Source organism: Herpailurus yagouaroundi, unplaced genomic scaffold (genome assembly GCF_014898765.1).
Source record: "Herpailurus yagouaroundi ecotype Mexico unplaced genomic scaffold, PumYag 187, whole genome shotgun sequence".
Taxonomy (NCBI): Eukaryota; Metazoa; Chordata; class Mammalia; order Carnivora; family Felidae; genus Herpailurus; species Herpailurus yagouaroundi.
This window is the reverse complement of record NW_024412418.1, coordinates 20,431,983-20,459,731: the sequence shown is the minus strand read 5'-3', so window position 1 is coordinate 20,459,731 and position 27,749 is coordinate 20,431,983. Positions and strand designations below refer to the sequence as shown.

The 27,749-nt window shown below is 37.1% G+C and overlaps 1 protein-coding gene across 2 annotated transcripts in view; it reads right to left on the bottom strand.

The window, feature by feature from the left end:
• Positions 1–27,749, bottom strand: part of DCDC1 (doublecortin domain containing 1) — a 497,179-nt gene that overhangs the window by 430,418 nt on the left and 39,012 nt on the right. Inside the window, exons 5-7 of one of the 2 annotated variants that reach the window (XM_040495539.1) lie at positions 16,893–17,162; positions 15,543–15,699; positions 14,887–15,049 (exon numbers count right to left, since the gene is read on the bottom strand). In XM_040495539.1, the coding sequence (XP_040351473.1) occupies positions 14,887–15,049; positions 15,543–15,699; positions 16,893–17,162 (590 nt within the window). The remainder of the gene's footprint in view (positions 1–14,886; positions 15,050–15,542; positions 15,700–16,892; positions 17,163–27,749) is intronic. The other variant, XM_040495540.1, reaches the window with a different exon arrangement.

Sequence of the window (27,749 nt, the reverse complement as noted above, 5' to 3'; positions counted from 1 at the left end):
TCCATAACAGTCTGTCATCTCTCTGATTCCTTACAGCACACTCATTCATGTATTCATTCATTCAGTAATGTTTGAGAACATACCACATTTTAGGTGCTGTATTACATACTAAGGAAAGAGCATAAGCCATCTGAAATTATGTGAATATTTTACAAATACATATCCTGTTTCTGTTTCCATACTTAACCTCTTTGAAGGTAGGAATCAAGTCTATATTCATTATTAGGGTATATATAAGTTGACTGCACATGGCACAATTACTAAATGTTAACATTTCTGTGGATTTAAATGTTTAATTGGTAGAAATTTAATTTTATGTCACTTTTTTAACATACTAATTATGCAAAATCAATTTTATTGCCTGTGTGTATACACCTACCATTTTTATTCCTTATAGCTTTCCAGTATGAACTTAATTTTTTTTTAACGTTTATTTATTTTTGAGCGACAGAGACAGAGCATGAGTGGGGGAGGAGTAGAGAGAGAGGGAGACACAGAATGTGAAGCAGGCTCCAAGCTCTGAGTTGTCAGAACAGAGCCTGGATGTGGGGCCCGACCCCACAAACTGTGAGATCATGACCTGAGCTGAAGTCAGACACTCAACCGACTGAGCCACCCAGGCACCCCCATTATGAACTTAAATATGACAGATCTACCACCTTGATGCTCATCGATGACAACAATGGTACAGAATTTCTTCAGGAAAAGAAGAAACCTGCCAAGGAGAACTGCTTGCCAAATGAAGGTTTAGGAGTGGAGTGAACTGGAATAACTCAAAGTATATTTAAAGTAATTGCTTACATATTCCTCAAGACTAATTTGGGGGGGGGGAGGTCATCTCTCTTAAAAACCCTTTTCCAGCTTGGACACCCTTCCCTTGTACAGATGTCTACCACTGGCAATCCCACCGTACCATCATTATCATTGTGTGCTTCCTTAGCTAACTATACACTGCCGACCTAGTGCATGGAGCAGGTGTTCAGTAAGTGCTGCATGAATCAGTGAATAAGGCTACCCTTTATTCCAATGTAACTTATTCTGATCAAAGAAATATATTTATAATTCTATTACCTGCAAACATGGAAGGACACTTTACTCACTTAAAAATAGTCTAAAATAACAAGAGATCACATTTCTGAAGTTTCAAATCAGTTTTCTGAAAGAACTCTTGATGGATGTAGGAAAAGCACATAATACAGTACATTTTAAACTAAATTTGAAAATATCATTTATAACATAAAAATATACAGTTTTTTAAAGGTATTCCTCCTATTTTCCAGATTTTTGTTGATACTGATAAACATGGAAAGATTATTAGAAATATATAAAAATTTTTATACAAGTAAAGATGTTTAAACCAACCTGCAAAACAGTCTAATAAAATAGTACTAATGATGACTAAAATGTATTAACAATATATTAGATAAACAGCTTCTCTAGTAGTTAAGAGCATGGGTTCTGCAGCTAAACTCCCTAGATTTGAATCTTAACATAATCTTTGAAAAAAATCAATCTTATTTGCTTTAATTTTTTTCTTTACTTTTTTTAGAGAGAGAGAGAGAAAAAAAGAGAAAGAGAAAGGGGAGAGGGGCAGAGGGAGAAAGAGAGAGAGAGACAGAGAGAATCTTAAGTAGGCTCCACAGTCAGTGCAAAGCCCAACATGGGGCTCAATCCCACAATCTTGGGATTATGACCTGAGTCGAAATCAAGAGTTGGACACTCAAAAGACTGAGCCACCCAGGCACCCCTACCTTAGTTTTCTTATCTGAGAAATGAGAACAGTAATAGTAATTCCCTTATTTGTTGTATGGATGGAAATAATTTATACAGATAAAACACTTAGTGTAAATAAGAAACACAGTAAATGGTGACATTATTATTCTCCTCATGATTTTCATCAAGAACTTAGCATATACAGAACAATGTGTTAAGTGCTTTATGTACATAAACTTGTTTTATCTTCACAATCTTAGGAGGTAGGTAACATTATCATCTCCATTTTATAGACAAGGAAAATGAAACCTAGGGAAATTAACCAACTACATCTCTACCATAGAGATCTCTATGATACATCTTTTAAGTAAATCAGAGATCAGACCTAGGCTTAATGATTTCAAAGCCTGCTGTCTTAACCATGGCACTGTAAAAATTAATAAAAGAATTCCATTAGTTTAAAATGACCAGATTTCCCCAACTTCTTATTTTCCCACATCCTACCATAGTTCCACCTTAAGACCACCTAAAAAGCAGCTGCCCCCAGTGCCTATAATTTGGTCAAAATGTCCTTATGAAAACTACTGTGATTGTGGCTAACAGACGAAAAAATGTTAAACATCAATCATCATCAGGGAAATACAAATCAAAACCACAATGAGATATAACCTCACACCTGTCATAATGACTAAAATTAACAAATCAGGCAACAACAGACATTGGCGAGGATGCGGAGAACGAGGAACCCTTTTGTGCTGCTGGTGGAAATGCAAACTGGTGCAGTCACTCTGGAAAACAGTATGGCGGTTCCTCAAAAAATTAAAAATGAAACTACCCTACGACTCAGCAATTGCACTACTAGGTATTTATCCCAAGGATACAGGTGTGCTGTTTGAAAGGGGCACATGCACCCCAATGTTTATAGCAGCACTACTGACAATAGCCAAATTACGGAAAGAGCCCAAATGTCCTTCAACTGATGAATGGATAAAAAAGGTATGGTATATATATACAATGGAATATTACCTAGCAGTCAAAAAGAATGAAATCTTGCCATTTGCAACAACGTGGATGGATTATGCTAAGCGAAATTAGTCACTCAGATAAAGACAAATATCATACAACTTAACTCATATGTGGAATTTAATATACAAAACAGATGAACATAAGGGAAGGGGAGCAAAAATAATATAAAAACAAGGAGGAGGACAAAACATAAGAGACTCTTACATATAGAGAACAAACAGAGTTCCTGGAGGGGCTGTGGGTGGGGGTATGAGTGAAATGGGCAAGAGCATTAAGGAGGATACTTGTTCGGATGAGCACTGGGTATAATATAAATTTTAAAAAATAAGTAATTTTTAGAAAAAGAAAAAAAATATTGTGATTTGTTTACAAATATTTGTGTCTGAATAAGGTTTTTCAACCTTGGTAAGTATTGACATCTCTTTGTTCTTTGTGATAATGGCTGTCCTGTGTATTATGGAATATTTAGTAGCATCCCTGGCCTCTGCCCATTGGATGCCAGTAGGACCTTCCTAGTTGAAACCACCAAAAATATCTCTAGACATTACCCAATCTTCTCCAAGGGTCAAAATCAACCCCAGTTTAGAACCACTGCAATAAAAGATTTTGAGATAATCTCCCTTTGCAGAAGTGTAGGGAGCTGTGAATAAGCCATTGGCACACACCATGCACTTTTCTGACTCCAAACTTGACCATGGCTTTTCCCTCCCTTTTGGTGGGCTCTCTCTCTTTCTTTTCAACTGAGTCTCACCTCTTCTAAGAAGAGGTTCTAAGAAGTTTTCTTTGATCTATCTTTCTTCAGGATTTATAGCTTCATCTTTATGCTCTCATTTCATTAAACTTCTCTGGTTTTGTACATGTGTCCTTGTTATAATTTGAGCATTTTAAGGGCATTGAATGTGTTTTTATCTGTGTGCCTCTCTAGTATCTAGCACATTGTAAACAAGTGTGCTTATTAGACATTTAACAAAATAATAAAAGTTGATCATACATTTTTAATGTAAGCAATTAATCCCTGATGTATAGCCAGCACCTGAAGTAGGGCTTATCACATAGCAAATGTTCAAAAAAATATTTGTAGGGGCACCTGGGTGGCTTAGTCAGTAGGTATCTGACTCTTGGTTTTAGCTCAGGTCACGATCTCACACCTTCATGTGTTCGAGCACCACATCAGGTTCTGTGCTGGCAGCATGGAGCCTGCTTGGGATGCTCTCTTTCCCTCTCTTGCTGCCCCTCCCCTACTCGTGCTGTCTCTGTCTCTCTCAGAATAATAAACAAACTTAAAAAATTTTTAAAAATATTTGTAGAATATTAGTCAAACATGTCAGATAAGAGCATCACTATTATTTCACTAGATATATACCAGGTAATATTTTCATTAGTAAATATAAATTGGACTCCTGTTTTTTTCAGTATTTTGGAAAAAGATTACATTTTGTTACTCATGATTAATGAGGTTTTTCATTGCCATGTCCCTCATTGAATTTACTCAGAAACCAAAATACATATCATGAAAGATAGCTCAGAGTAGGAAGAAGCAAAAAAGTCATAGGCTTAGTGCATTACAATGTATTGACTTCAGAATTGCACAACCTTGAAGTTCAAAGAAACTGAAAATTACTGACTCTAACCACCTGCTTCATTTACTCAATTATTCATTCAACAAACATGCACTCAGTGCCTATTACATGTTCCCTGCTGCCTCAAAGAGTTCTCAGTCTGTTTGGGAAGACAACAAAGGAAAACAAACACAAAATATGGCAGGTGCCTGGTCAGAGGTATCCATAATGTACTGGGAGAATATGGAGCAGGGACACCTGCCACAGCTCATGGTGGCTGAGAAAGGCTCCCCAGAGGAGGACATAAGGTAGGACTTAGAGGACACACAGAGTGTGTAAAAGAGTGAGAGCATAATCCAGAGAGAGGAAATGATACAAATAAAGACGCAGAATTATGCAACAATATGATGGATCATTGGGAGGAGACTGAACACACAGTGGCCAGGCATGGATCAAGGAAGGTGGGAAGTAGTCATATTAGAGCCTATGTACAATGCTTACAATCCCCACACTTCCCAAGGCAGGCCATTCCATCTTTTGGAAAGGTGGAACTATTGGAAAAATCTTCCTTACATTAAGGCAAAATCTGCTTCTCTAGGTAACAAACCTATTAGGATAAAGTGAGGAAAAAAAACAGCTCTAACGCAGCTTGTCCTCAAAATATGGGCCATGGGTCTCCTATATGAGAACAGCTAGACAACCAGAGAACCATCATATTTAGCAACACAAGGTGATTCTTCTCCACATCACAGCTCTAGAGCCATATGTCTTCACATGAAGAAATGTGGTGAGGGCTGACAGCCTGACTAAGCATTATTATATCCAGGGGCAAGAAGAAAACAGTCTTTTTTTTTTTTTAAGAAGAAATTTTTTTAAAGTAACTCTACCCCCAACATGGGCCTCAAACTCATGACTCCAAGATAAAGACATGTGTGCTCTACCAACTGAGCCAGCCAGGCAGCCCGGAAAAACAGAATCTTCACCCTTTCACAGCAGCATGAAGAAACTGAAGATGCTCACCAAAGCCCTGCCTAGATTTTAGCCTTGGTGAGTTAGAGGATTAAGTGAGGTTGGGAGTGGGTAGAAGGAGAAGTAATCAAATAGTAAGGGGATGGCTGGGTACTGGGGCAGGAACGAGGCCAAGTATTAAAACAAGAAACTTAGTGCCATCTAAACCCACTTTGAGCTTCTCGGAAAACATACTAGCCATAGCTAGCAAATGCTTTCTATATCTTTGTCTTTTGTTAACTTTCTCACCTTAAAACCCTGGCATCTCTCCCAGTGTTGAGACTATCCGGTACCTTTACAAGAATTAGAAAACTGCCTCTCCACCTCCTCAGCTCCCCCTCCCCTGCACCATGGTGAAATTGAAAAAAAGTGAGTGTAGCTCCACAGTCCTTCAACTATGCACAACAGTGGGCAGTGGCCCTGAACCTTCCCAAAGGTCACACTATCTCCTCTTCCTTACTTCCTTACTTTCAATAATAGTTAACAAGCACTGCCTGTATGCAAGGCACTATGAGAAATACAAAGAGAAGTACTAAATGAAAGAAGAGAGCCTCCTATCACCACCAAAAGAATGATTGAGGAGAGAGAATAGGCAAGAATGGGCATTCCTGAGAGGATATGGGAGGGCTGAAAATCTCAGATCTACAGGTTCCTGGGAGAATCTTTTATCCCAGCACTCCACTTCTGAGCATTGTCTGGTCTCAGACAAGCATTAGCATAACCATTAGCCTCTCTGCGATGTAATTATTCTTGGGCTGGCTTACTCTGGCCCCCTGCCAAACAGGAACATTCACAAATCTACATATGAATTTGGGGTAGGGGGTTTTTAATATACTCCTCCGAAACATCCACTGACTACTTACAGCTGAGCCTGCTGCTCTGATGAGATCTATTTTCCTGGCAGTCACCTCCCTGAAATACGGATGGTTTGCCATGGTACCTATTTCATTTCGTCCTTCATTCATCCATTGAACAACATTTACTGAGCATCTATTAAGTGCCAGACCCTGTGCCAGAAAATGATGGTGAATAAGGTAGCCATGGTTTCTGCCTGAAACTAACTTGGTCTAGAGGGGCAACAGACATTTATACATCTGATGATTACAAAAGGGGATATTGAGAATGCAATGGGAGCTTATCCTCACTACTGGGAGTTTCCCCAGAGAGCAGAACCAATACAATGCCTATCCCTATATGAATGCAACATCAGGATCCCTGGAGGTCCGCTCTGGAGAGTTCTTGAGACTCTGTCTTGTTGACAGTACTGTCAGCAAAGTCTCAGTGCCTCTACATTCAACTGCCAAAGAAGGGGTCCTAGTCTTACCTCATCCTCTCCTTTAAATTTGCTAGCCACACCTAGTGGGTTCCAAAGTCATAATCAGACCTGTCCCTGTCTTCTCCTCATGCACTTCTTTCTGGAAAGTTAAGAGACGACTGGGTGAGAATGGCAGTGGAGACTACACTCAAGTGAAATTCTAAGGCTCAGCATAACCTTGGAAAATAGCTCCCCAATGGGACATCTCCGTATGCTTAGGGACTGCCAAGTCCCCTTGACTATTCATATATTTACTGTCCTGAAGCACTCGGAAAATGTTAGGCCCCAACCATACGTTATATTTTATTTTGAAGAATCCACATCCTATTTTATTTTCATGGTGTTGTTTATAACTAAATCATGAAAAAGATAAAGCACTTTCTTTCTAGCCTGCTTCTGTGATAGAAAGTCTACCTACAATATCATTACATTTTCTCAGTCTACTTCAAAAAATACAACATCTGTCATAAAATTAAATAAATCTGGGTGTTCCCCATTGTAATTTTCCATTTTGCATGTGCCAGGCAAAAAGAATACTGCCTTTTGTCACCAAAATAAAAGCAGCACATTTGCAACTTCAAATCCATGAGCTTATTAAAAATCTTATTTTAAAAAAATTCATTCTCTTCTAGTTGGGCAATAAACTTGAAAATACTTTAATGTTCTGATTGTCAAGCAGGTATAGATAATGACATTAAATATGAACAAGCACATCATTTCATGGGTGCAAGATAAGTTTATAAAATATAAATGCTCTGACAGTAAGAAAACATACTGCTATACTCAATTATATCATTTGTTCAAAATACAATTGCTTCTATGTTTGGTAAATAGAATAATCCAGGTCACATTCCTGTGTTCAACTGAGTTTCTAGTCACTCCCTTTTCTTTAAATACTTGTGTTGTTTCTGCATGTTCCTAAGTGTCATCATTTATTGCTATAGGCATGATGGTTATATTTAACTAATAATGACAGTGGTTGTCATTAGACTTTAACTCAGTAACACTAGTCTGACATATCATTTGAAGTATGTCTTCAATTTAAATTTGATTAAAATTACAAACATCCCATCTATTGTGCCAATCAAAATGTTTTCACCCTTTCCCTGAACTTTTCTATGAACTTTCTTGAAATAAGTTATGGCAGCTTTAAGTAAAGGCTAGCCTTGGGTCATAAACATATTTTAAAATATGACTCTTGGAATAGAGCACAGCAAGACCACTTGGGACTTTTTTAAAAAGAAGGACTTGATTTTGACTTACACCCTGGACAAATTCTTAAGGCAAAAAGCACAATATAGTGAGAGTTCAAAGGCTCTAACTCAGATTCCTATATCATGCTGTATACATGGGTGCTTTGCAGGGATTTGAATTTGCACAAGCAAAAATTGTCACAATTCAAAAAGCTGCATTTTAAAATCTTAGACCTAGCAAATACCTTTGGCAGTAAAATCAGGTACTGTGACGGCTTGTATGAAAAGCTGGTGGAAATGTGCCTAGTAAGAGATAGTGCAAAAGGAGGTAAAATAAATAAAGATCAGATGTTTTAGACATCTACTATGTATGGCAGGCTTTTACATACATCATCTTATTTACTCCTCATAATGATGCTGTGAGGTGTCTACTATGGGGCTCAATTTGTGAATTAAAAAACTGAGGCTGAGAGAGGCTAAGTGAGTTGTCCAGGCTCATACTGTAGTTTGCTTCCCTGGCAGTAATGAAGAAAGCAGAAGTAAATGTTTTTGCTGTTATTTTCCTGACTAGCTAGCTATTCTAAACCTAGCTAGCTATTCTAAAAAGGGAGGAGTGGACATAAGGTTCTGATTAATAGCCTTGGGATCTTAATAGCAAGTGGAACCTTAGTTATGTTTAGGAAATGCTATTCTCAGTGTTCTATTTAAACTAGGAATTTATAGACATTTAATTTTCAAATAATTTATCTTGTTTTAGAAATAAAGACAAGACCCAATAATTCCTTAAGATGTTAGTACCTCAATTTTACAGGTAAGGTCAATGAAGCACAGGCCAATCTGTCCAAGGTTATATATATATACAGGGACTAGAATCTTGCAAGATCATCTGACTTCAAGGCTAGTGTTCTTGCCACTAAATAATAATACGTTTCTCATGTCTTTCCCAGTACATGTCTGAGAGCTTGAAAAACTAATGGTCTGAAAGACAAACCCCTGAAAGAGTACCTGCTTAAAAGATTTGATTTAAAGTTTACTGCAAAGGCCTGTTTCATTTGAAAAATCATCTCCTTTTGTTTCCATGACATTATTTGTTCTTACAATACCACCCTTTTTATTTGTTTTATAACACTTACCATTGTCAATAAACACCTTATTTGGTTCTTTATATATTTCTTGTCTTTGCTCCTTCTACTTCTCTTAGCTCCATGAGACCTCTCTCTTCACACCATAACCTTAAGGTTTGGAGCAATGCCTGGCACATTGTAAGGACTCAATACATATATTTTGAGGGAATGATTAAATGAATTAATGGTCTTTCTTTATTCCTCTGCCTCCTTAGAGAACTACAATTTTTTATTACCTCTCACATACTCTCTCAGGTCTAGCCAGGGAGATAGTCTCTCTGTCTACTTTTACTCATGTAGCAAACAACTCAATGTGATATAAAGACAGTATTTATAATACTTCTGAGTTAATACTATGGTGAGGGGGCACCTGGGTGGCTCAGTCGATTGAGCATCTGACTCTTGGTTTTGGCTCAGGTCATGATCTCACAGTTCATGGGTTGGAGCCCCGCATTGGGCTCTGCACTGATGGTGTGGAGCCTACTTGGGATTCTCTGTCTTCCTCTCTCTCTGCTTCTCTCTCTCTCTCTCTCTCTCTCTCTCTCAAAATAAGTAAATAAACATTAAAAAATACTCTAGTGAGAATTAAAATTTATCTGTTTTTTTTGCAGCTACAACAGAAGGACCTTACCCAAAGTCCTAAGGTCAGATTTAATTCCATAAATAGAATTCATGGATACAAAAATGTTAATATAGCGCATATATCCTAATAGTGAATAGATCATATGTTATTATGTAGTGTGTCCAGCAAGGTTTAGGGTAGCAGCCCATAACCAAACATATTAATTGTTTTTGAAATACAACTGGTTATCTATAGTAAGTAAGGTTCTGCTATCAAATGAGTTCTGAAAAAATTGTTTTATCTTCGGCAATTTTGAATTTTGGAATTGCATATAAGAGATTATGGACTTGTAGCACTAACTCAGGAATTGTGAGGAGTAAATATAATACACTTAAAGCACATAACTCAGTGCGTGACATACAGAAAGTATTCAAATTATGAGGACAGTTCTAGGTTTGCACACCTTCGCTAAACAAGCGTAGCCTCTAGGTATATATGCAACTCAACAGTTCATGAATATGTCAAGGATTTAGATGACTCTCAATGATTTGATAATTTGACAATATAAGGAGATGCTGCCACTTGTATGCTCTAGATTTTCCTATTAGCTAAGGACAGTTTTTAGAAGGTCCAACTCTTGCAATATTCTTTAGATCGACATCTGTTTATACAGTAAAGATACGCTACACTCTTACAGGTTTTAAACATTTGGGATAGGGAAATAAATAAAATACATGCTTAAGTTTTACCCATGTGTGATCATCACAAAACCCAATCTTAGCTTTAGCAGGACAAAGCAGTCCTTGGTATAGTCAGCACTGTAGCACTGTCTTGAGATCTAGCAGCAAGAATAGCAAGGTGTGATAGGAGGTGGGTAGTGGGTTATTTCTTGAAACATATGCTTTTAACACAACCATTTAAAAATCAACAAATTCAGAGACACATAATGGAACAAAATATAATGCATGAATCCAGGTTCATTAAACTAACGCATTTTTTGAAAAACAAAATATGACAGAACATTTCATTATTGACGTAGATTGGAGAAAAAGTGTTATGCTGCTATTTAGAATGTGTCTTGTATGTCATGGAATTGAAATATTTCTAAATCATCAATAATTAAAATGATGAGAATCCATCATTTCACTGACATTTACTTCTACATGAAAAGATGGCCTATTTTAAATGTGCTCACACATATTCTTGTCAATCACAAGCTGTCACAGCAAATTATTTCATTTTGTAGATCACATGAGAGTTAGCAGAAAATCTCTAGGTTTAAATTTAGATCTTAGGTGTAGTATCAAGAATTCGTTTCATGAATTTTTTTCTGGGACTACATCTTCACAATACAGTATATGAAAGATGTAAAATCTTATTCATAGTACTCAGTTTCATTTCTGGTTAACAAAACTCAGGACTGAAATGAATCATTGTAAATGATAGCTCTAAAAGCCAAATAGTCGGACAGAATATATAGGAAAGAATGAAAATATAAAGCTAAAGAAAACTTTAAACAATCAGAACACCACACAATGGAACTTGGACCTAATGAGTTAGATCCAAGCAGCTTTTTTCCTCTCATCTTTTTTAAGACATTTAAGTAATTGCAGGGCATTTCTTATGCTAGGTTGGCACAGCCTACAGCTTCTAACAGTTATAAAGGAGCTAAACTCTCATAAACCCCATGAATCTGATGCAAGCATTTTCACTGTGCCATTAAAGAAGATTGAGGAAACTGAATAAAACCTAAAGTGCATGCCCATGAATCCAAAAACTTTTAAAATGCCTCTTCAAACAATTCATTAACTACATCTTCACAATTCTAGAGAATCATTAATAGATTTCAGAATCTTCAAATGCCATAATTATATGACCTAATAAGACTGTTGATCTTCATCAAGAGTTATTATAAAAAAGATTTCTATTTTTCCCCACACACAATCTTCTGCTTAGGCATTTAACTTCAAAATGTAAGAATTATTCTAATACTGCTTTTCAACAGGGAATGCTTCATGTCAGTCTTGACCTTGGCTTGACCTCTACAACGCTTTGTGTTTCCAGGTATGTGATAAATAGCTCTCTGGCTTTCTATTAAATCTAGTGGCACTGGCTGTCAACAGTGGTACTCAAAATGGGTAGTAAAGTAGTTAAAAATCAGGGATGTTCCTTAGGTCTTTTTCTACCTTAGTAAATCTGGAAATAGTTCTGAGGCTATTTTCACTGTTGACATTGCTTTTCCAAAGAACAATAAGAAAACAGTGAAATATGGAAATACAATTGCCAAAATATATACAGACTTATTTGGCCTTCCTGTACCAGAAATAACGTAAATTTTCCTTTGGAGGACCCATTTGACTTATGTTGTTAAAAAGGGTTCTCGGGGCGCCTGGGTGGCTCGGTCGGTTAAGCGTCCGACTTCGGCTCAGGTCATGATCTCACGGTCCGTGAGTTCGAGCCCCGCATCGGGCTCTGTGCTGACAGCTCAGAGCCTGGAGCCTGTTTCAGATTCTGTGTCTCCCTCTCTCTCTGCCCCTCCTCCGTTCATGCTCTGTCTCTCTCTGTCTCAAAAATAAATAAACGTTAAAAAAATTTTTAAAAAAAAAAGGGTTCTCAATTTTAAGGATTTGTAACTTATAAGCTCCTTAAAGGCCAGGACTTCTCTCCCTAAGCCAAAACTGCATACATAGTAGATATTTAAATACTTATTGGTTTAAATTTAGATTGAATTAAATTAAATTGAAGTTAAAATCAGAGATAAAAGAATAATGGTTTTAAAAAAAAAGACTCTAAGCCCCCCTTTTCATCTGTCTCTGATGTGGTCTAGTACCTGGCACATAGTAGGCTCTCAATGAATGTTTGCTGAATGAATGGAAATCTTTATATTAAAGTAATGGCTAATTATTGACCCTAATGCCTGTTGATTACCTGAATATAAAATATTCATGTTCACGTAGAGAGCTACAAGAGTAGCACCCAATTCTGCCAGCTGTTTTTATCCTATTTACCTTTAGAATGCTTCCTTACTCTAAATTTATCTACCACCTTCAAGACTATTCACACATGTCTTATTTTTATGGTACACTCATGGCAAGTTGACAAATTATTGATTATCTGTAAAATACATGCAAGAAAGGTAATTTTAATCTGATTTGAAAAAGTACATGTGAATATGTGGGATATATAGATATATAGATAGATATAGATATATAGACATATAGATAGATAGATATGTAGATAGATATAGATATAGATATATATTTGAAATCTTCCCACACTTCTCTCAAATTATTTAATTCAAGTTAAAGACTATACTATGTATATATAATATTTATTTACATTTATGTTCTTAGGTTCTGGAAGAAACCAAATATCAGTCTTTAGTCTTCTAGGCTTATCTATGAGCTTAACATAGACAAGTGGCTTTTTCCCCATTATACTTATCCTAGGTCTTTTTAATGGACATGTGATGTGCTAGTCTGTGTCCAAGCTCACCTACAATTTCTTTTCTCAAAAGACAAGGCACATCTGCCACCTGCTCTACTCCGTGTCCCAGCAACAACTGTCGAGCAGCATAAAGATTGATTATCAGTCAAAAACCATTGCACAACACCAGATTTTGGTGGGTTAAGCTTGCTGATCCAGCAAGAGATGGTGTGAAATTTTCAGGAGTGTGTGCCAACATTTTGGTGCTAAAAGAACAGCAGTGCATGTCACAGTGAAACACAGCCAAAGATATGCAGACAAAGCAGAGAAGTTTTTTGTTCTGGACTTGGCTTTAAAAAGGATAAAAGAGAAAACAAAAAGTAGGAGGAAATTAGTTTGTACATTTAAAAATCATCCACCAAGCTAGTCATGTGTTTAACACTGTTATTTTAGGCATACATGTCCAGAAAATTTTCCACGAAGCTTAGCTATAAATAATATTTATATATCTCTTCACCAATACCATTATCAATGAAAGGCCAGTATTTCTTATTAATAAAAACAATCAAGATTTTAAGGAAGCACTCATTACATACACACTTAAATATAAAATAGTCACAGAAACATTTACCTACAAAGACTCATGTTTTTATACAAGATTAATTTTACAAATGATTCAATGAATACAAAATAAAAGGAGCCATAATTTAAAGTTAAATCAAGATTTGAAAAATATATGGGTCTACACTTTTGCACAGGTAATTTTTACTGAGTATTATAGCAACAAGTTTCTTTACCTTGAACCAAATTACCTTGAACTTTCTACTGATTTCAAGAAATTATTCCTGATGATCAAGTATTTTCAAAGAGATAGAAACCCTAGTATCATCTTATATAATAACATTAATAGAGGAAGAATTTTCATCATCTCATCTGTAATGAACTCCAGAATTACTTCTCTTCCACTTACGCAATTATTGCCTAGACTTGTCCTGGTTCACCAGCTTTATAGCAGTTGTAGAAAAAAATACTTCTAATAAAGTATTAAAAGTATAGGGGAACATAGCAGTTAGATACCTTGAATTTGCATGCCAAAGTTCTTATGTCATTTAAATGTGATTACTATTTATAGCATTTGATGACAGACTATGGATATAACATGCTTGTAAGAATATTCTCAGTACTTTTCTTTCTTTCTGGAAATGTATTCTTTCTCACTGAAGAAAGAAAAATGTTTGTTTTAGTTTAGAAAATCACATTTGTGAATGTTAGAAACACTGCACTTTTGAAAAAAGAGCTTACCAGCATATGTCTAAAATACATATGTTTGTATTTGTGTGTATATATAACAATATATATATGTGTATATACACATATGTGTATATTATTATATATACACACAAATATAAACTACACACACACACATTTCAAGGTTTAAAAAACTCAAGCTGCAGTATTTACCTTATGGAAAATTTTGTTAGGAAAATCACATGTATATAAGAATTATATGTTTATTCTGATCACATTTTCATAGTTATGTTAATGCCACCTGAAAAAAGACCAAGAGTGTAAATGAATAAATGCTCCTTGAAACTTTGAACTATTTTCTGAGAGAATAAATCTAATGAATTATGTCTGTTGGGTGTCACAGAAACTAAACAGTAAATTCAATAATCTCTGATTTAATTTATTATATTTTCACCATTTAACCTCCTGCAGGCTCCCTAATGTCTATTCAGATCTATATTAAATTAAGCACCAATGCTAATGAAGGGCAATAAACGTGGCTGTCAGTGGATTTTTCTTTCATTAAGCACATTATCCTCTTACTGAGCTGTAAATGCGTAAACATTAGTTTTGTTAAACCATGCAAAAAAGACAGGATGAAAATCATTTTTTAATTGCACCCCTGAAGCAATTTACTGTGGGTGGGGGTAGAGTATATTTTTTTCTTTTTTACCTTTAATTTTTTTGAATGGATCTAAAAAGGGCTCTCCTGTTGAAACATAAACGTCGGCTTCATGGGGTATATCTTCAGGTTTGAGGGCTTCAGTGCCGTCTGCCAAGAACACTCGTCGTGCGGCCATGTTCAGATTCAGCTTTTCTGTGCACTCCTCCAGCAACTAGAAGAAAGCAAGAGGTAAGAGAAAGTGAGTTAGGACAAAGAAGCAACACATTGCCATGAAACAAAAGGTGCTAACGATGAAAACAGACACCCATTGAGTCACTGGCCAAGTTAAGTAACTGAAGTAACTCCACCAATGTATTTTCTAGCACTTGAAAATATACAAAGAAGAGGAAAATCACAGCTCTGAGAATATCTAATTATTGTCTAATTTTAGTTCTTAAATATTCTGTCAGTTTAACAACTCCACAAGACAGAAAACCATTGCATCTGTTTATTAAACAGAAGGGTCATTTATTTATTAAATGTACCATTTACATGTTGATAAACAAGAAAGGAATAAAATGCCTATGAGATCTATGTATACATAAGCAATTTACAGATTCATCACTAAAAAGAAAATTGTAACACAACGCCATCTTTTTCATTTTCTATATTATGAAAGAGTAAGGGAAGAAATAAAGCACTGAAAACTTATGAACACTATTTACCAAGGTGATGGTTGGTACTGTAACTTTCGCAAAGACTGTTCTACATCCATTTTTGTAAGCTGTTACTGTAATCACTCTGGGATGAAGTTTGTGTCTTTGACATGATCTCTGCCAATTGTGAGCCGGCTGAAATTTTACAGAAGAGAACTCTGCATCTCTGAAGGAAAAAAACCCACAAAATTGGTGTATGTTAATTAATAATAACATTTAAATAAATATTATCTTAGACATGTTTTACAGATATAATCCCTAGTGATTGTTTCTAAGTATTCACCAAAAAAACCTTTTTATAGACTAAGATTTAAAAAATTTAATATAGAATAGGCTTGCTAAAACTGTTCATGTAAGGCAGCTGAAAATAATTGATTTTTATCAATTTACTTATAAAACACCACAACACTCATTTAAAAAAAAGTATGTATACATGCTATGTTCTGATAGAAAACAAAAAATAGTAACTTGGTCCCACCATCATGAAATAGCAAACGGGTAAGATTTTCCATTAAGTTTTCATGTTTATCAAAGTACTTTGATTTTTGAAAAAAAGATTTGAAATTCAAAGTTTCTTATTCTAAATTTCTTACTCTAAAGTTAATTGTAATTACCTTCATCTCAAATTGTTTGGGGTAGTAAAGGCAAATTTCTAAGTTTTGACTTCATCCAAAATCAGTTTCAGTCCTCATTATTTCCTCAGCAAAAGTACATGGTAAATGACTAATATGTTGTTTTGATTTCAGAGTTCTCTAACTAACCCTGGTAATTCTTAATGCCACAGAAGCAAAGTAAACATTTTAAAATAAAAACTTCAGGTAAATTAAAGTCATAATACACCTACCTAATCAAACATGAAAATAACGGGAGTATCCGTTTCTTGGTTTGAGTTTTGCTCTTACCAACATTTTTTTCTATCCATAAATTCTTAGATTGGACAGTTTATGACAATAATCTTGAAGTGAAAATATACACACAAAATGGTTTTATAATAAGTTCATTTCAACTTGATTTTACTGGAAAATACTGCTTAAATATCAAAAGTATGCATCTCTATTTTTAAACAAATATCTGGTAAACAGATATTTTGTAGCCCTAGTCTGATTCTGCTTCAAGTATTTTTTTCAGAATTTCATATTATCCACATTTAAGTGTACCTCATGTTTTCCACAAATGTAATTAGCAACATTCTACTCAGGTGCTTTCAAAGAAAAAATAAACAAAACAAAAACAGAAACAAAACCCTAGAGATGTGTTACATTTTAATGTCTGAAATAGTCAATTGAATCATTATAAATTCTGCTCAAAGGAAAAAGCTTCAGCAGTGGGTTAAAAAGAACAGAGAATAGCTTTGATTACCTCAGTTGACCCACTGGATCACTGACAGGTCTGTTTCTCTTGGATACTGATATAAAACAAGAATTGTTTTTACTGTTTGATTTGTAGCTATATGGGTCTGATATTTCATCATGGCTATGATCTGATACTGTTTGATGTGGGGAGCAATCTTGAAGTCCTGACCCTTCTGATACTGTCGCTGAATGCAAAAGCCTGTTGGGGCCAAACTGAGGCTGCAAATAATCTTCAGTTGTTTTAATAACTGCTTTTGCCTGGGATGACATAAACTCTCTGAAAGAAACCATCCAGGGAAGAATACAGCGAATTGATTTGTAATTACTTATTAACAACTACCATATAACTGACTGTATGACATGTGCTAGACAAAATATTACACACTTAGTCATTATTTTGTTTACTCCTTAGAATATCCCTGGAAAGTGGGTACTATTTTCATCCCCATTATACAGATTTAAGAAATTGTGGCTCAGAGAGGCCACTTAACTTGCCCAAGTTCACATAATGAGTAAGCTGACAGGGTAGAAAACTGAACCCAAGCCCATTCTAAAATAAACTCACATTCATAACCATTAAATTGAATTGTTTTGCTCTATCAAACTAAAGGAGAAAGATTGTATAATGCTTAAAACAGCTAAGTACAATTTTTTTTAATTAAAATTTTTTTTCAGTGTTTTATTTATGAGAGAGACATAGAGTGTGAGAGGGGGAGGAGCAGAGAGAGAGGGAGACACAGAATCCCAAGCAGGATCCATGCTCTGAGCACAAAGCCAGATGGGGGAACTCAAACTCATGGGCCACAAGATCATCACCTGAGCTGAAGTCAGTTGCTTCACTGACTGAGTCACCCAGGCTTTAATTCTTAGATTCATTTAAAAACTACTCCGTACTCTGTTCAGTATTAGGAAATCTAAAAGTTAAAGAGATGTGTCTCCTACCTTCAAGAAACTTGCAAACTATCCCCTAATTCAGAGAGAATACATGCTAAACAATCTGCTTAGAACTATGGGTGTGTATTAACTATAAATGCCAAAAGAATTTCTTGAAGGCAAACTCACTACATAGGCTAGAATAAAGTTCATGAAGGCCTCATGGCAGACTAGATTTATGGTGACCAACTCATCCTGGTTTACTCAAGACTGCCCTGCCTTTGGCACTGAAAGTCACACACTCCAGGAACTCCCTGAATCTCAGACAAGTTGGGACAGTTGGTCACCCTACCTGGTAGTTAAGCTGGAGTAGTAGTATTTAGATAAACTATGATATTTGAGGGGCACCTGGGTTGCTCAGTTTGTTAAGCATCAGACTTTGACTCAGGTCATGATCTCCCAGTTCGTGGGTCCGAGGCCTTCATCAGGCTCTGTGCTGACAGCTCGGAGCCTGGAGCCTGCTTCAGATTCTCTCTCTCTCTCTCTCTCTCTCTCTCTCAAAAGCAAATAAATATTTAAAAAAAAACTATGATGTTTCAACAAAGGACCATATGACCTGTGACGCTGTGTAATACCAAGTTATAAAGATGGAGTATATAGGGAACTTGCTGGTATGATAAAATGAAACACGTTTTAACATAATTGAGAATATTGAGCTGTATGATGATTAAGCATAGATGATAGTAAACTTCCACATATTATTTCAGTATTCCATGTATGTATTTGTATTTTTATACAAACCAAATCTGCTTCTTTCTAATTTGTTAGTTCCTCAATAGTTTTTATGCATAATGTATTATAACCCCACCACTCATGCAAATATAAACTAGCATATGCTTAATGTGGAAAGCTTGGCACAGCCAGCCCCTCCTCCAGATTTTTTTATCCACCAATGTCATTATAATCACAATTATTTCTTCTGGCCTGTCCTCTCTATGTTCACAAATGTGTAAAATGGTTGATCATTTCTTCTGAAAGAATGAAAGGCTTTCATGTGGCATGGGGAAAATTGATGTGTGTGTGTGTGTGTGTGTGTGTGTGTGTGTGTGTGAGAGAGAGAGTTGATACAGTAGATCAATAAAGCTAAAACACTGGGATGCAAGCAGTTGTATTTGTTGTTATCACATGTTTCTACCCAAGTCTGTCCTAGATTGACTGTAGCTCTAGGGAGACAAGTAGTCTTCCCTACACTCCAAAACCTAGCCAGGCTCAAAACTTTGGCAGCCTTTTGAATTGATCACTGGACGTTAGCTCTGGCAGAGGTGAGACCTCCCTTCAGACCTGGGCTATTCGGATTTTGATAGCAATGGTGAATGGTGGCATGAGGCAGAGGTCATGTCTCAGTGGCAGTGTTTTTGCAGCAGTAGCAATGGAACTGCAAATGGTCACCAAGCTTTTCAACTTAGGGGAAGAGCAGTAAACAGACAGGAGGAAAGATCTGCAGATCTCATAAATAGTTCCCAGTGCCCATAAATAATCACTTGGAAAGCAAATACTCATGAAAAGAAAGAAAACAAATTCTCTACTTAATGAAGAACAGGTGTCTTTTTTTTTTTGAAGATTTTTTTTTTTTTAAATATTCTCTGCACCCAACTTGGGGCTTGAACTTACAACCCTGAGTTCAAGAGTCATGTGCTCCATCAACTGAGCCAGTCAGTTGCCTCATGTCTTTCTTTTTCAATGAATGCATTTTGTTTACTATCAAATATTTTTACAAATATACTAATGATTTTATATAATAATCCATTGTCACGCCACCAGAAAGTGAAAGGTTTTTATTTTTTCCATATTTCAAAGCTTCAACTGTGTTGATGAGAGGGTAAAGGCAAGCTGAGGGCAAAACTCAAGCTGACACCCCACAAACCCCCTCCCCTTAAGATGGGATATGTTTAACATTCTTTAGGCACTAGTGACTGCCTAAGAACAAAGGCAGGGAGAAACAAATGGTCAACTGATAAAGATCGCAGTCATGCAGGACATGAAACTCTACCATAGTTTATAACTGCCTTGATTTACAGGAAAAATTTACACAATCTTAGTAACAGCCAGACCTCCAAGAACCTATAGACTTAATTTCCTAGAGCCCTGATGTCACCTCACCTCTGTAGGATAGAAAATCCTATGTAATCAGTCATTCTTCACAATCACAGCACAGCTCTTTCTGTGCATGGCTCCTGTCCCAGTGCTATAATAAAGACATCTTTTTGCACCATAAAATGCCTCAAGAATTCTTTGACTGTTTCGCTCTACGACCCTGCATCATGTGTCATACCATTATTAATTCAGTATTTTGCCTTTTTTATTTAAATATTGTCTTAATAACCATTTTTCGAGTTGTTATATGGTCTTTACAGATTTTATCAGAATGTAAACAAATTTTATCAAGTATACCTTGCCGTCCTCAATCTAATCATGTAAAAGTTATTTGCTTTTCTTTGTCTCTTGACATATCTTCCCCCTGTCTTCTGGTAACAGCACTGGCATCCTTTAGGGAGACTTTCATCCTTCTCCCTGCCAACTCCACATGATTCTGGTAGGGTTAGGACAATAAATTATATGAGATTTACCTGGTAAATGGTTAAAAGAATTAAATTAAGCAATATGATTTTACCATATATTTATTTATTATCTGCTTTTCTCTAGTAATTTATATTAAAAAGGATAAGAAAAGGTAGCTTTTCATGTAAAAAAAAGTCACTACTGGGCCACCATCTGTAGTCTTCAGCTTTGATTTGTTTTATCAATGTTGATGACAGGTTTGCACTAGTCCTTACACACTATTAAACTCTTTTTTCTTATAACATTTGATGTGTTGCCTAGTCTTTGGGCGTGTGAGAGGATAATCACAGAACTGTTTGGCAAAGCTAACTTGTCCTACACAGCGAATTAAACCCACACACATGGCTTGTTAAATTAATGCTAGAAACGAGGGTGTTAGGATCATTCAGCTCAAACACATTTGGGTTTCAGGTGACTGAGCTTGTTAGTGGTATACACAGAAACTGAAAAAAGGAAATAAAACCACTCCAGCAGGGCACAAAGAGAATTAGAAGACCATTCATTGCTCTTTAGAATATACTACTGACTTAAGAACAACTGTAGTAGAAATGATATTGCAATAGCATTGTATGGGAACAGATGTTAGCTACACTTGAGTATAATAAAATGTATAAACTTGTACAATCAGTACGTTGGACACCTGAACTAATGTAATAATGTGTATTAGCTATACTCAAATTAAAATACTAAAAATCAGGAGCACCTGTCTGGCTCATTGACTCTTGACTGCCAGGTCATGAGTTCAAGTCCTATGTTGGGCATCCAGCTTACTTAAAAAAAAAAAATTAAAAGACAACAACAAATACCACAACTCTAGTAGAGTGCCACATTTTTTTATTCAGCAACCTCATCTATCCTTCTGTATCTAACTGCTTCTTCCTCTTACGTCATTATTGCCTAACCTACCTCTGTCCTTCTCCTTACTCCTCATGGCTTCTGCTAACTTCCTCTATGTATCTCCCTATTTCTGTACCACACTACTTTCTGAAGACTCTCTATGACTCACATTCAATGCCCCCAAACTTTAATTGCATCACTATCCAGTTTAGGACGCCCTGCTGGGTAGAACTCTCAAGGTAGGCAATCTCGTAAGCCACTGGCAAGCCTGTCGATGGGAAAGTACCCACCAATGGCCCAAAACTAGGTACAGGAGGGCTTAGAGTAAGATGGACTCTCAGATGCATGGCCTGTCTACTATGCCAAGATAAGCAGAGACACTATATTATTTGATTGGAGAGGTGGGCAAAGGAGGTAGTTCTACACCAGCAGCAATGAACCAGTAGTGCTCTTTAGCTAATACAACTCTAATATCTAGATTGCATTTAAGGAACCATAATTATAGCCTCCTTATTTGTCTTTCTTTCTCTTATTTCTCCTCATCTTTTCCTTTGAAAGATCTTTTTGCCTTCTCTGCAAAAATTTCTTAGAAATCCCATGACATTCAGATTTATTAAAGTGAACTTTCTTCCACCTTTAGATTTATATATATCTTCATATAGCTATTGTCCCCCCACAGACAGTTTTTGCCTTTTAGAATTGTACTATACCTTCCCACAGTTATTTCCTTCACCAAGACTGTCTGTCTTTTAATTGAGAATTTAGCCTGTAACCTTACAATTTGTTTTCTAGTCTTCCTATGCATTCTCTGTTCCATTGCATTCCTTTCTTGTTCACTCTTGGATTAAATAATACATATTTTTTATTATTTTATTTTTTTCTATTAGACTGAATGCCCTGCATTGTTTAACCTTATTTTTAGTGGAAACATTAGATATTATAATATGAATCCTATAATTAAAGATTAATATAAATTACTAATTAATTACCTTCCAGATAATGCAAGAACCTTAGAACATATCATACCCATTTATTGCTCCCTCCATGGGCTTGTGGTCTATATATACTTCCTTATTCCATTTTTCAAGGATATGTGTACCTTAAATCCATGTGGTTAATCCATGGCTTAAATCCATGTGGATTCCTAAACCAATCGTTTTAGGAAAGGATTCTTTATCATAAAAAATAACCTCAATTTGTCCTCAATCACTGTTGAAGCTATCTACCACATTATGGAACCTGGACTAATTTATAATTTTATAAATTTTAACATTTCTATGTCAGTCTTATTATCTTGTCCTGTAAGTTTATGATGTGTCTTTGTTGTAAATCTTTCATTATATCTGTAAACAATTCATACATATAAAGATTTCAAATTGTTTGAAAGATTGGTAAGATTTCTATGCTACCCTTGCATATAGGAATGCATTTCCTTCCTGTGCATTCACATTTGCCCTGGTAGATTTGATAGCTGGAATAACTACACTTTATCAATTATGTAGCCCATATAAAATGCTAGACTTTGATTTCTGTCAAATATTCCAATTCACCACTGTATTATTTACTCTTTTACCACTAGTAAGAAAGCATTTTTTTCCAGCCTAAAGCCTAAATTCTACTACATTAGGTTGGTACAAGAATATGAATTATACAACTTCAGAAATATACCTTCTTTTAAAAAAAATTTTTTTTACATTTGTTTATTTTTGAGAGACAGAGAGAGACAGAGCACAAATGGGGGGAGGGACAGAGAGAGAATGAGACACAGAATTCGAAGCAGGTTCCAGGCTCCCAACTGTCAGCACGGAGTCTGATGCCAGGCTCAAATTCACAAATTGTGAGATCATGACCTCACATAAAGCGAAGTTGGACGCCTAACCGATTGATCCACCCAGGCACCCCCAGAAATATACCTTCTTAAAAAATATCTATCTGAGAGGAGGAAGATGGCGGCGTAGGAGGACGCTGGGCTCACCGCGCGTCCTGCTGATCACTTAGATTCCACCTACACCTGCCTAAATAACCCAGAAAACCACCAGAGGATTAGCAGAACGGAGTCGCCGGAGCCAAGCGCAGACGAGAGGCCCACGGAAGAGGGTAGGAAGGGCGGCTAGGCGGTGCGCGCTCCACGGACTGGCGGGAGGGAGCCGGGGCGGAGGGGCGGCTCGCCGGCCAAGCAGAGCCCCCGAGTCTGGCTTGCAAAAAGCGGAGGGGCCTGACGGACTGTGTTCCGACAGCAAGCGCGACTTGGCGGCTGGGAGGTCATAAGTTAACAGCTCTGCTCAGAAAGCAGGAAGGCTGGAGGACAAAGGGAAAGAAAGCTGCTGAGCCCCCGGATGACATAGCTCAGTTTGGTGGGGAACAAAGGCGCTCGCCAGCGCCATCTTCCCCGCCCATCCCCCAGCCAAAATCCCAAAGAGAACCAGTTCCTGCCAGGGAACTTGCTCCCTCCGCGCAAACACCCAACTCTGCGCTTCTGCGGAGCCAAACCTCCGGCAGCAGATCTGACTCCCTCCTGCTGCCACAGGGACCCTCCTGAAGTGGATCACCTAAGGAGAAGCAAGCTAAGCCTGCCCCTCCTGCCCCTGTGCACCTTGCCTACCCACCCCAGCTAAGACGCCAGATCCCCAGCATCACAAGCCTGGCAGTGTGCAAGTAGCCCAGACAGGCCACCCCACCCCACAGTGAATCCCGCCCCTAGGAGAGGGGAAGAGAAGGCACGCACCAGTCTGACTGTGGCCCCAGCGGTGGGCTGGGGGCAGACATCAGGTCTGACTGCGGCTCCGCCCACCAACTCCAGTTATACACCACAGCACAGGGGAAGTGCCCTGCAGGTCCTCACCATGCCAGGGACTATGCAAAATGACCAAGCGGAAGAACTCCCCTCAGAAGAATCTCCAGGAAATAACAACAGCTAATGAGCTGATCAAAAAGGATTTAAATAATATAACAGAAAGTGAATTTAGAATAATAGTCATAAAATTAATTGCTGGGCTTGAAAACAGTATAGCTGACAGCAGAGAATCTCTTGCTACAGAGATCAAGGGACTAAGGAACAGTCACGAGGAGCTGAAAAACGCTTTAAACGAAATGCATAACAAAATGGAAACCACCACGGCTCGGATTGAAGAGGCAGAGGAGAGAATAGGTGAACTAGAAGATAAAGTTATGGAAAAAGAGGAAGCTGAGAAAAAGAGAGATAAACAAATCCAGGAGTATGAGGGGAAAATTAGAGAACTAAGTGATACACTAAAAAGAAATAATATACGCATCATTGGTATCCCAGAGGAGGAAGAGAGAGGGAAAGGTGCTGAAGGGGTACTTGAAGAAATAATAGCTGAGAACTTCCCTGAAGTGGGGAAGGAAAAAGGCATTGAAATCCAAGAGGCACAGAGAACTCCCTTCAGACGTAACTTGAATCGATCTTCTGCACGACATATCATAGTGAAACTGGCAAAATACAAGGATAAAGAGAAAATTCTGAAAGCAGCAAGGGGTAAACGTGCCCTCACATATAAAGGGAGACCTATAAGACTCGTGACTGATCTCTCTTTTGAAACTTGGCAGGCCAGAAAGGATTGGCACGAGATTTTCAGTGTGCTAGACAGAAAAAATATGCAGCCGAGAATCCTTTATCCAGCAAGCCTGTCATTTAGAATAGAAGGAGAGATAAAGGTCTTCCCAAACAAACAAAAACTGAAGGAATTTGTCACCACTAAACCAGCCCTACAAGAGATCCTAAGGGGGACCCTGTGAGACAAAGTATCAGAGACATCACTACAAGCATAAAACATACAGACATCACAATGACTCTAAACCCATATCTTTCTATAATAACACTGAATGTAAATGGATTAAATGCGCCAACCAAAAGACATAGGGTATCAGAATGGATAAAAAAACAAGACCCATCTATTTGCTGTCTACAAGAGACTCATTTTAGACCTGAGGACACCTTTAGATTGAGAGTGAGGGGATGGAGAACTATTTATCATGCTACTGGAAGCCAAAAGAAAGCTGGAGTAGCCATACTTATATCAGACAAACTAGACTTTAAATTAAAGGCTTTAACAAGAGATGAAGAAGGACATTATATAATAGTGACAGGCTCTATCCATCAGGAAGAGCTAACAATTATAAATGTCTATGCGCCGAATACCGGAGCCCCCAAATATATAAAACAATTACTCATAAACACAAGCAACCTTATTGAGAAGAATGTGGTAATTGCAGGGGACTTTAACACCCCACTTACAGAAATGGATAGATCATCTAGACACACGGTCAATAAAGAAACAAGGGCCCTGAATGAGACATTGGATCAGATGGACTTGACAGATATATTTAGAACTCTGCATCCCAAAGCAACAGAATATACTTTCTTCTCGAGTGCACATGGAACATTCTCCAAGATAGATCATATACTGGGTCACAAAACAGCCCTTCATAAGTTTACAAGAATTGAAATCATACCATGCATACTTTCAGACCACAATGCTATGAAGCTTGAAATCAACCACAGAAAAAAGTCTGGAAAACCTCCAAAAGCATGGAGGTTAAAGAACACCCTACTAACGAATGAGTGGGTCAACCAGGCAATTCGAGAAGAAATTAAAAAATATATGGAAACAAACGAAAATGAAAATACAACAATCCAAACGCTTTGGGACGCAGCGAAGGCAGTCCTGAGAGGAAAATACATTGCAATCCAGGCCTATCTCAAGAAACAAGAAAAATCCCAAATACAAAATCTAACAGCACACCTAAAGGAAATAGAAGCAGAACAGCAAAGGCAGCCTAAACCCAGCAGAAGAAGAGAAATAATAAAGATCAGAGCAGAAATAAACAATATAGACTCTAAAAAAACTGTAGAGCAGATCAACGAAACTAAGAGTTGGTTTTTTGAAAAAATAAACAAAATTGACAAACCTCTAGCCAGGCTTCTCAAAAAGAAACGGGAGATGACCCAAATAGATAAAATCATGAATGAAAATGGAATTATTACAACCAATCCCTCAGAGATACAAACAATTATCAGGGAATACTATGAAAAATTATATGCCAACAAATTGGACAACCTGGAAGAAATGGACAAATTCCTGAACACCCACACTCTTCCAAAACTCAATCAGGAGGAAATAGAAAGCTTGAACAGACCCATAACCAGCGAAGAAATTGAATCGGTTATCAAAAATCTCCCAACAAATAAGAGTCCAGGACCAGATGGCTTCCCAGGGGAGTTCTACCAGACGTTTAAAGCAGAGATAATACCTATCCTTCTCAACCTATTCCAAGAAATAGAAAGGGAAGGAAAACTTCCAGACTCATTCTATGAAGCCAGTATTACTTTGATTCCTAAACCAGACAGAGACCCAGTCAAAAAAGAGAACTACAGGCCAATATCCCTGATGAATATGGATGCAAAAATTCTCAATAAGATACTAGCAAATCGAATTCAACGGCATATAAAAAGAATTATTCACCATGATCAAGTGGGATTCATTCCTGGGATGCAGGGCTGGTTCAACATTCGCAAATCAATCCACGTGATACATCACATTAACAAAAAAAGAGAAAAACCATATGATCCTGTCAATCGATGCAGAAAAGGCCTTTGACAAAATCCAGCACCCTTTCTTAATAAAAACCCTTGAGAAAGTCGGGATAGAAGGAACATACTTAAAGATCATAAAAGCCATTTATGAAAAGCCCACAGCTAACATCATCCTCAACGGGGAAAAACTGAGAGCTTTTTCCCTGAGATCAGGAACACGACAGGGATGCCCACTCTCACTGCTGTTGTTTAACATAGTGCTGGAAGTTCTAGCAACAGCAATCAGACAACAAAAGGAAATCAAAGGCATCAAAATTGGCAAAGATGAAGTCAAACTTTCGCTTTTTGCAGATGACATGATATTATACACGGAAAATCCGACAGACTCCACCAAAAGTCTGCTAGAACTGATACATGAATTCAGCAACGTTGCAGGATACAAAATCAATGTACAGAAATCAGTTGCATTCTTATACACTACCAATGAAGCAACAGAAAGACAAATAAGGAAACTGATCCCATTCACAATTGCACCAAGAAGCATAAAATACCTAGGAATAAATCTAACCAAAGATGTAAGGGATCTGTATGCTGAAAACTATAGAAAGCTTATGAAGGTAATTGAAGAAGATTTAAAGAAATGGAAAGGCATTCCCTGCTCATGGATTGGAAAAATAAATATTGTCAAAATGTCAATACTACCCAAAGCTATCTACACATTCAATGCAATCCCAATCAAAATTGCACCAGCATTCTTCTCAAAACTAGAACAAGCAATCCTAAAATTCATATGGAACCACAAAAGGCCCCGAATAGCCAAAGTAATTTTGAAGAAGAAGACCAAAGCAGGAGGCATCACAATCCCAGACTTTAGCCTCTACTACAAAGCTGTCATCATCAAGACAGCATGGTATTGGCACAAAAACAGACACATAGACCAATGGAATAGAATAGAAACCCCAGAACTAGACCCACAAACGT